Source organism: Phocoena phocoena, chromosome 7, assembly GCF_963924675.1.
Source record: "Phocoena phocoena chromosome 7, mPhoPho1.1, whole genome shotgun sequence".
Taxonomy (NCBI): domain Eukaryota; kingdom Metazoa; phylum Chordata; class Mammalia; order Artiodactyla; family Phocoenidae; genus Phocoena; species Phocoena phocoena.
Genome location: NC_089225.1, coordinates 29,491,665 through 29,502,602, shown reverse-complemented (window position 1 = coordinate 29,502,602; position 10,938 = coordinate 29,491,665). Strand labels below are relative to the sequence as shown.

Genomic DNA, 10,938 nt, shown 5'->3' with positions numbered 1-10,938 from the left:
GAAGGTTTCTTGAATCTCAGCAAGCCCACACATAAACATGTATCGTTATATCCATTAAGACTTAAGGTTTTAGATTTTCAACTATGAGGGAGAACTCGGCCAAAGATGCTTGAAAGATAAATACGTTTAATTAGGGGCAGAGGATGATCATTAAAGGAAGTCTGACTGCTACAGAAGTCATTAACAATCTTAAATGAAATTTTTATTTTTATGATAGCCATTTACATGTATAATAAGAGCCAATGATTCTTAGGAGCAGTGTGACAGAAACAGAGTGTGGCGAGAACTCATGTAAGACATACTATTTAAATGAGCTGGTGTTAGCTATTCATATTTGTTAATGAACTAGATATGCAGGGCTATAAGAATGAATGTTCTGATGCTTTAAATTTTAATATCTAGAAATCAAGGGTAAGGATCAATTACTAGAATTTCCACCCTTAAAGGAATAATGATTAACGATATAACAAATGTACAGCTGCAAACTTCTGGAAAAAAAAGTTTAATTTAAAAACATTAAGATCAGTAGTTGAAAAAGGGCCAAAACAGCCACGTCAAGCTGTAGTAGTCTGTGATCATGGCAGTTTTTTGTGTTGGTCATGGATCATAATTCCAAATGTTTTAATATACAATAATCCATATGAATGCATTACAGACCCTGTTATCACCTGTAGTTAATGGTGCCTGTGATACAAATGAACAGGCTGTTCTCTGCTCTTACCTTTATGGTAAATAAACTAGCATTCTGGAGTCACAATAATTAAATAAAATGTAAATCCCTAATCTCATTTGGCTATTTGGACCAAGAAAGTTACCCAGCTATTACCTGTCTGGTTCTAATGATTAGTAATGATTTATTGTTCTTTTTTTTTATTGTTCCAAAAGTGCTCTGATGTGGTGCCTTGATGTCTAATGAAAAGAAATTGGTCTTAAAAAGCTACTCATTGTTTATCCTGACTCTTAGATAACACATTTTTCTTCTGATAAAATATTTTTCTTATTTATTGTTCAAAACATACAATATAGACAATAATTCTAATTCTGGTGCTGTTTTATTTAGTAGTGTTTTATCCCTGGTGCCTGGCTGTCTACCATCATACCTCAGCACATAGCTTTACTCTGAGATAAGCCCCCTCTCTTTTGCTCTCTCTCCCATGCTTTCTGTAGTTTGTCTGCAGGATGCAGGTTTTCCACTGAAGAGCGCAGTGGAGTTCTTACTGTGCCTTTCCGGTTCCAGCACAATCAAAGTTTTGTGTTTAGAATTGTCCTTGACATTCTTTCGTCCCACAATGGGGTGGACACAGTGTGCTGGAAACCATGACATCATTATCATTGACACAGACTTAAATAAATCACCTGCATCTTGGCCTCTTTCTGCTTATTCAAGGATTCTTCATCTCGAGGAAGAAAGTGCTCTTTATTTTTATAAACCTTCATCCCAAGGGTGACTGGAAAACGCAAACTTTTACAAGTGTTTTAAAAACAAATATACTATGTGGTTTTAGACACAGTATGCTGACTCAGAGGTGTCTTGGGAAAAAATGTTTAAGGTTAGGCATGAGGCAGAAAGACAGCCAGGATTGCCTTTAGTTCAGGGGGGATACTCCTAACCCACGTTATGATGTCCTTCTGAATACGGATTCATGTGAAACTTAATTAAATAGGCATAGGCATAGTATTTAAAATACATACCTGAGCTTGATGTTCAAAAAAGAAAAAGCTTGATGCTCAGTAAGTTGAAGCAAAGTACGTTCTGGGTGAAAGTGACACCATCTCAGTTGCACAATCTTTGGTAAAAGAGGGTTATAGCTAAAGTGTTACCAAGTGCCAACTACACATGTGAATACGCAGCATTTAATAATTTGGGAAGCAACTACCTCCTGTAACTTCTCTTTACGTTTTCATAAGAAAATGACAATGAGGAAGGAAGTGCGGCAGAAATCTTGAACATTACCACTATTATGCAAAAAAAAGAAAAAATGCTGTTAACTGTTTTCCCCTCAGTGACTTGATCTCTCAGATGGAAAACTTATGATTCTTCTGACTCTTGGCTACCAGAAATCACATGAGAGGAGCGAGGAAGAAAGACACAAAAGTTATATTTATATCTAGTACTGAACTTCTCAGAAATACCTTAATTTAATTCCTTGCAGAGACTAATAAAAATATCAGATGAGGGAGGCTTTTAACCAATCAATTATTATAATTGACAATAAAGTATTGCTGTACATTGAACTCCTAAATGTTTTATGCAAAATGTCCCAGTGAAAATATTCCTTAAATAAGGGAGAAGTCCAGGGCCAAGAATGAATTTAAAGTGGTCGTAGAATTTAAACAAATATCATTCAAATTATCTGACTAGTATTATGCCCAGTGGCATTAAATTAGCATCTATTTATATCTGTGTACTTTACCTTAAGAGGCTCATAATTTTTCAGTTCTGATGCCATAAACAGATATGCTGCAGGATACTACTTGAAAAACATATATTTTAATTTTGTTGTAACATTTGCTAGAATCTGTTTTTCTACCAAATAATTATGACTAGAATGTGATAAGCAAAAATGGTCAGGATAAATTTGGGAATTCACAGAGTCCTATTTATAAAGTTTCTCTTGTTTTAAACAAAATGATTATCACAGAGAGATATTCATCCTGGATCATGTTTGGTTCTCATTAGTATTGTTATTGTAAAAATAAAAAATTTAAAAGTCCATGTTTAATTTACTCTCTTGAAGGATTTTTAACTGTCAGCTGTCCTTCCCTGACTTCACATATTCTACAATTTGGTAGGCAGAAAATTTGAGAGTTCTCCTACTTTCCAGACTCTTCCCATTTTAAAATATTACAATTTTAGAAGATGACCTTTTATCATCTATAGATCTTCAACTTCAGTGTTACATATTTTCATCTTCATCAGAACATTGAGCTGTTCTTATAGCTATGTTTTTCCTCAGAAAATGACTATGATTCCCCTACTGGGGAATTAACGGTAAGGAAGAAAGATATTTATGGAGTGGTAGGGAAAGGAATAAGGAAAATATGTTTTAGAAGTTTATATAAAACAGTGAAACAGGTGTTTTCAGTACCTCTGGGACGCTTGTTTTATAAACTGGGCATTTCAAGTTTAGTATGTAGAATTAGGTTCTTTAAAATTTCGCTTGCATAGATTAGCACCATCATAGCTACTCCAAGGAGGGAAAAAAAGCATGAAAATAAAATAAGAAATTCTGACTTGTCTCTGATAATCCAGTGTTACCAGAGGCATAGCAGCCAGTGTGCCTCTTCGTCAGTACAAATACTTAGTTGCTTTTGACTCTTATTGAAAAAATAATATCTTTCCCCCTGTTTGTCACTAGAACTGCCACTAGAAGAAAAGCCTTTCGTTTGTCCCAAATAAGCACCTCTGTTTTTCACAGCTTGCAGTAATGCTTAAAGTAAATAAGTTCTTGTGCAGCTAGCACTATTGGATTCATTCAGTTGCCTGAACAAAGCTATTGTTTAGAGGTTTACAACAAGCCTTTTCTCTGTTTCCTTTAAAAGAATCTTCCTTGTTCCTGTGGTAGGCATGCTTAGTATAGTAAGCCTTTCTACAATTTTCAAATGCTAAAGATAATCTTCCCCCACAGAAGAAATGAAGGAAGACTATGACACTATGGGGCCGGAAGCCACGATCCAGACCACAGTTAACAATGGTACAGGTAAGTAAGTTTACCACGCCAAGGTCATGTTTGTCCTGCGTCATGTGGATTTAGTGCGTCAGGGACAGAAACACTGACCCATCCATTTGTATGTCTGTGATTTAAAATTAAGTCAGACTTTTACAATTCTCTTGTTTTGTTTCAAATCAGAATTCTCTGTTTTGGTATTTTATTCAGCAAATATATCTTTTATTCTTAAACCCTAATTTGCCTGTGAAAGTTAAGAAAACTGAACTGGATTTTTAAAAATATCTTTTCAAAGCCTGAGTTGGGCAAATTTCTGGTAGTAATTTTTATTTTAAAAGACTACATAAATATAATTTGAAAATTGTAATATAATATGCCTCTTCCAGTCACCCCCGATATTAGTCATTGAGATTCAAACGATATGGTGTAATTTAGATTGTAAAATGTTTCTTCAGAGCGACAAACCAAAATTCTGTGACTGTTCCTCATAAAAACTGATCATCTGAGTTCCTTTTTATCCTATCTTCATTTTATTTCTCAGTACCTTCTAGTTCCTCTAAATAATATTTTCCAGGCAAAAGTTGCATAAAGAATAGACAATTTCACTTCTTTTCAATGAAGCTAAAAAATTGCAGTAGGAAGGTAGTAAGTGGTGCTTTGTTTTATTCTGCTACTGCTGTAGAATGGAGTTTCAGGACAATTGTGACCTTCCATGTTCTTTTCCAAAAACTGAACAGCAACTCCTCTCACACCCTCTCACGTCACTAGTGCAAATTTACACTGACTTACTATGTTTCTCTCTCTTTTCCTGGATAAGGCTAAGTATTTTTGGTGTTTCAAACAATCCTTCATACCACCATCCAAAATATTACCATAGTGCCCAGTATAAGGTTAACTTCTAAAGCAAAAGCCAAAAAAAAAAAAAAAAAAATCACATAACTATTTCCACTCAACTCACCAATGAAAGCAAGTCACAGCTTTATGAAGTTTTAGAAATATAAATAATTAAGATGATATTCATATCTCCCTTATGTCGAAACACATCACAATAGACTGTTCATGCTGTGTTTCTATTTAGAAAGCTCTTATTAATAACTTACCACGCACTAATTTACATTCTTGGATATAAAATAAGAGAAATAATAAAAAACGATTGTAAATTTTCCTTCATTTGAATAATGTCAATTTAAGGTACAAAAATGAAACTGTACAATATGGGATTATGGAAAAGGTATAGAATTAGGAACCTATAATCCTGATTTTTAGCCACAGCTCTGGCAATAACTAGATTGCAACCTTGGGCAAGTCAATTGCCCTTCTTGGCACTCAGTTTCCACATCTGAAAAATGAATAGATTGCACTAGTTGCTTGTTAAAAATATTTCTAGTTTTAATATTCTATGTTGTAGGGGTACCATCACTGTGTAAAATAGAAACAAGATAAAATAACTTCTTATAAAAACACAATAATAAAGAGATACCACAAATTAGATACTTTCTGTAATGTCCCAACTCATAGGATCAAAAATGGCTTCATGTTCCTTTTAAAGACAATTGTTAAATTTCAACCTCAAGCATAAATAAACTCTAATTTCATTAAATTTATAGGCATTTAAAGTGTCGCTGTTCCACAAAGTGACAATTTACTACCTGTTTTATACACTTAAGGTCTAAAGTGGGGTTAATAAAAATGGTTCCTGTTCAGAAGATTTAAAAATCCATTTTGAATGTTCCTTCACATAGCCTTAAGATTCACCTTTTCCCATACGATTTACTATTCCTTATAGTTCATATGTATTCAGTCAATAAATAGATCAATAAGTATTCATTGAGTGTCTTCTGTCTATTCACTTTCATGTGCACATGTTCTGGAAGATGGACCAGGAAATCTTAGACATGGCTATTATTTAATTTGGAAGATGAGACCAACACACAAGAAAAAATAATAAACAATAAGTGAAAACATGTGATAAATATGCAACAAATAGTAGGAACTATAATTATTTCAAATTACAGAAATATGAGCGATCCTATGGGGTGAATATTCAGAAAAGGCTTCATGAAGGAGGTGAAATTTGAACTAAGTTCCTTTTCAGTAGTCGTGAAGGAGCGAGGAAGGTCCTTCTAGCAGAACAGGAGTGTGTAAGCCAAGGAAAGAAATTGTAATATCTATTCAGAGGATGGCAAGTAAAAGGATTTGGCTGAATCAGGGCGTCCTAGGAGGCAATTCATGGGAAATGAAGCTGGACATGTAAGTTAATTGTAAGTGGAGAATGTAAAGCAACAAACCAAAGAGTTTGGGGCATGTTATACTACCGTGATTTCTGTGAAGAAAAACTAGACTTTGAGAGACCAACTGGAAGTCATTGTAGTTATTCAGGTGTGATGTGACAAAAAGCCTGTCCTCGGGTGGCGACAGTGGTGAAATTAGTAACATGACTTCTTAACAACCAATTGATTCTCTGGGTGATGGAATCAAAATGGCTTCAGGATTACACATCTGCATGTTTAGAACATGGCAAATACTTGCTATTTCTAGATAAACAGAAAAAGGATCCAATTTTGAGAAGACCTTGAGCTTGTCTTTAGACAAGTATTTTCATATAGAATTATATAAATGTGTATATATATATATATATATATATATATATATATATATATACACACATATATATGTATATGAATGTTCTTTGGAAATGAGGAATTGAAACCCAGGAAGTCAGGGCTAGAGGTAAAGATTTGAGAGTCATGCAAATATAGTGAGATGGTATTTAACATCATGGGACTAAGACATTTACAATAAATATACTGAAACATGTAGAAAGCTGAGGCCAGGGCTTCTGGTGAGTAAGGAGAAAAATCAAATTCATTAAAAGAAAAAAGATTAAGGAGAAAAAAATTAAATATCCAGGAGACAAAGAAAGTTTCAAAAGTAGACAATGGTCAATTGAATCAAAAGATTCAAATAACTACGACTGAAAGAATGCTGAGCAAATACATTGGACTTGGTAATTAGGAATTTACTGGTGACTCGCAGCTTAGAACTCTGGCCTTTTAGAGAATAACGCATATTTCTTCCCAACCATAAGTTTACTGCTTCTTATCCCTAGCATCTTTTTGGATGCTAAAAACATGTGGAATTGAAATAAGACATCTTTAATGGTTGAAGTTGCTTATTAATGGAGTATCTTTTCTCCCCACATAGGTCCTACTGATCAAGGTCAAGCTATTGGCTTGACCTTCCTCTCCAGCCATCCCAACCTATAGTGATATCTTCCTCCAATGAACTCTTATAGAACAAATCAGCTGACCTTGCTGTAGATGCTATAGTGTGTTGTAACTTAATATATTGTCTTTTCCAAATTAGACTGCAAACTCTGAGAACACAGATTGGTTTTAGGCTACCACATTGTCTATGAGAGTGCCTTAAAATTAATAGGGTCTCAACAAATATGTTTTTATTAGTGAATGGATATGGAATTCTTTAATATCAGATACATTTTTCTTTTTTAATCAAAGCAGAACAAACACATTGGAATAGATAAATTTTAAACAGGTTAAGCATATTTTCTGATAAAAAGTGTTGTTATTAACTGGAATGAGTTGTCAGGGGAAGTCAAAGAAAATGTCTCTATTATTTCTGGATATTCAACACACAAATTTCATTCCTAACTGAAAGTAAGGAAAAGACCTCTAAATTTCCTATGCAAGTCTACAAATCTATTACATAGTAGAATTTAACCAAGTTCATATCAATGAATAGAGTAGTCTTTTAGAATCTAAAAGTATCTCCTTCCTAGTATATTCTGCTGAATTAAAATCTGTAGAAACCACTCATTCTTTCTTAGCCTGACAGCATCATACACCTTCCTAAAGGCCATCTCTACCCGGAAGCCATCTGACAGTCTCCCACTCAAGATTAACCACTCATTCTTTTGAGGGTCATTCTCTCTCATATTATAGTCACCTGCAGGTATGTTTCTCTCCACTAGATTGTAAACTATTTGAGGGCAGGAATGATATGGGATTTTGGTCACTTTCTCACCACAGACCCTAGAATGGTCCTGAGTCAGAAAGAGTTTTTGTAGAAATGAGAGACAAACAGCACTTGAACTTTCCTTTCCCATTTCTGGGTTGACATACTTTTGACAGCAGACCTGAAATAATCAATCAGACATTTTCATCTCCCATTATTCCAATCCCCCAAATGAGGAAGACTCAGTTACATTTGACTGGTCTCTAGCCTTCATGTCCTCCTCTGTTTAGTCTGTCCACATTCTTCCTGTAACCCTTTTCTCATGGTCCAAATTCCCTTCTTAGAATCTTTAACTGTCCCTCAGTACCTATAAGACAAAATCCACATTCTTCAGACAGGTATTGAGTGCCGTCCATTTCATACCAACAGTGTTGCATTCTTGTCAGGCCAAATCCCTTGGTAATATCAAAAAAGAATCACATTTATACCAACCTCTGAATCTCTGCCCATGCTATCCCTTGAGGCCCTAATCTCTCACTCCCATTTGTCCAATTATCCAAATTCTACCCACCTTTCTGTTCTTCAAGGCTAGCTCACCTCCCATTTCCTTAATGTGGCCATCCTTGAACACCCACAAACCACATATATCTCTTCCTTGTCTGAAATCCCACAGCCCTCAGGTGCACACCACTGATTTTAGCATGTTGAATTGTTCCTCTTTATGTTGTTTGCACATATTTCACCTAGTTAACTTCATGGAGACAAGCAGTTTCTTGAGCTATGAAATAGGGGTAAATTAGTATGACCTTAATATGTGCCCCCCAAATATTTGCTTTAATAAAAGGGCTAGTCCCGGTTTGCCTCAAAGTGCCTAGTACAGCAGTGAACACACGGTATGCATTATGACTGGTAAAATGAATGAATGAATGAGCAAATGAATGAATGAACGAATATTAGGTGGAGAAGAAATGGGCTCTGAGAAAGGAAGTCACAATAGGTGAAAACGTTCCCTGTGAAGGGGATTAAGTCCAGTATCTTCAGAGAGTGAAACCAGGATTTAAGTCTCTGAAATCTACTTGTTAAAGGCAAAGAAAAACAGACTATCATTACTTTTTTACAGCAAAGTTAGATTAGCAGCATAGCAAAATTGATCTACAGCATATAAAGCAGTGAAAGCCCTGATTTATAGTAATAACTTTCTACATTGCATTTAATGTTTCTATATTGGTTTTAATGTTTTAAAATTTTTAAATGTATGCTTTAACACGTAAAGAACACCTTTTCACAAAGAACTTTACATCTTCCAGATATTAATCTGGTTCAAAATCAGAATGAAATTATTATGTAGAATTTTTTTTTTTTTTTTGCGGTACACGGACCTCTCCCTGTTGCGGCCTCTCCCATTGCGGAGCACAGGCTCCGGACACGCAGGCTCAGTGGCCATGGCTCACGGGCCCAGCCACTCTGCGGCATGTGGGATCTCCCCAGACCGGGGCACGAACCCGTGTCCCCTGCGTCGGCAGGCGGACTCTCAACCACTGCGCCACCAGGGAAGCCCCTATTATGTAGAATTTTTAAGAGTGTGTTTTAAAAGGTATTTTCTAAGAAGATTAGAGAAATGGAAAAACTTGGAAGCATTATAAACATGAGTTTGCCAACATGCTAGTAGTAACAAGGATCTAACTTAGGTGCATGGTGATCATTAGCATTAATGTGTTTCCACGTGCATATCAAGACCTAAATAAGCCCCTGATGTTTTCCTCTTTGACTGTGTGAGAGTTACCTTTACTTAAACAATCTAGCACTCTTGTTTTAAAGGGCTATTAATAACCACCTGCATCTTTGCTTCCTTTGCTGGGAAGAGGAAAACACCTTACATCTAGGAACTGGGTAAGGCCAGTTGAGGTCTCGGTTCTTAATCTTATATAACACAAGAAAATTATTGTCCAAGAACTAACTGTACTGACTGTAACTAACAGTCGTTAAACATGCTTCCAATATTTTAGGAATAATATATAAACACTTTTACAGATAAAAAGGCAAAAGTTGTTTTGGGATGCTCTAGATTCTGGAGTCAGATAAACTACATTTGAATTTTGTCTCTACCAGTTACTAGTTACATGAACTTGAGTATAGAATAAGCCTTCATTCTACATCGGTAAAGTGGAAATAATGATTCCCTGTTTACAGAGTCTGACTGTAGCGATTAAATGGTATATCATTTTTAAAGGACCAAGTACAATGCCTAACATATACTAGATTCTCACCCTCTCTTGGTTATTTTTCTGGTTTGTTTGCATCTCCGAGTAAGCTTACCCATTTCTATTCATTAAGAAATAAATGCATTCTGAACTATTTCCTCCCTTTGTACAGGCTTTGTACTGGCTCCTCATTAATTAATGAATTCTCTAGAATACCAAAATACAATATTTAACACATTTGTAATGGAAGGACTAACCAGTCGATTCTGAGAACCTTGGCCAATTAAATTCCTTTGACGTCTTGGAAAACTACCCAGACAAGTTGTAGGACACATTTCTTTTCACTGCTCTGAGGTTGCATTTGAAGTTAAAATAGAAAGATTAAGAAAGAGTAGCTTAGTTTTCTATCTCTCTTCATCTTTATCTAGCACCTTTTTTTAAATGTAGAAGAGGATTTAGTAGTATTTATAATGTTTGTGTATAAGGATGTTGAAAGCTCTCAAAGATTTTTCCTTCACTCGTTCACTGACTAGCATCAGAAATCATATCTTTTTTTCCTTCTGTCCTGTATAACAATCAAATAAACAAATAATACTTGTCACTTGTTAACACCCAGTCAACTATTTCCATTTGTTCTTTTCATAGTATTTGTTGTGTGCTGAATTGGAACTGAGGTTCAAGAAACAAAGGAAATAGAAGATATAGTCCTATCCTTAAGGAATTCAAAGTCTTATGATGCCGTTAGGAAAGACAAAACTCACAATGACATGAAGGCAAAAGTTACAATTATAGCTTCATTAGCTATTCAGATCCATAGTCAATTTGGGAGACCCTACTAAGTACAAGGCATTTTTTTAGGCATCGTGAAAGATATAGTGAACACTCACTGTCATTAATGACTTACATTCAATTGGGTAAAAAAAAACCAATGGAAGATGAATAAGAAATGTGTGTATAATGTTTAGCACAATTTTAGGCATAATACATGTTCAATTGTTGCTAGCTATTATTATTATTATCAGTAATGATTATAATAATACATGGATTAAGATGTTTTATTTGAAATACAGAAAGCTATGTAGGTTCAACTGAGA

At 35.0% G+C, this 10,938-nt stretch overlaps 1 protein-coding gene across 2 annotated transcripts in view; it reads left to right on the top strand.

The window, feature by feature from the left end:
- The window catches only part of ZEB2 (zinc finger E-box binding homeobox 2), a 129,045-nt gene that overhangs the window by 91,146 nt on the left and 26,961 nt on the right, over positions 1-10,938 (top strand). Inside the window, exon 4 of one of the 2 annotated variants that reach the window (XM_065880035.1) lies at positions 3,630-3,701. The exons of the other annotated variant lie outside the window; for it this stretch is intronic. Within the exon in view, the coding sequence (XP_065736107.1) occupies positions 3,630-3,701 (72 nt within the window). The remainder of the gene's footprint in view (positions 1-3,629; positions 3,702-10,938) is intronic. 2 annotated transcript variants of the gene reach the window in all.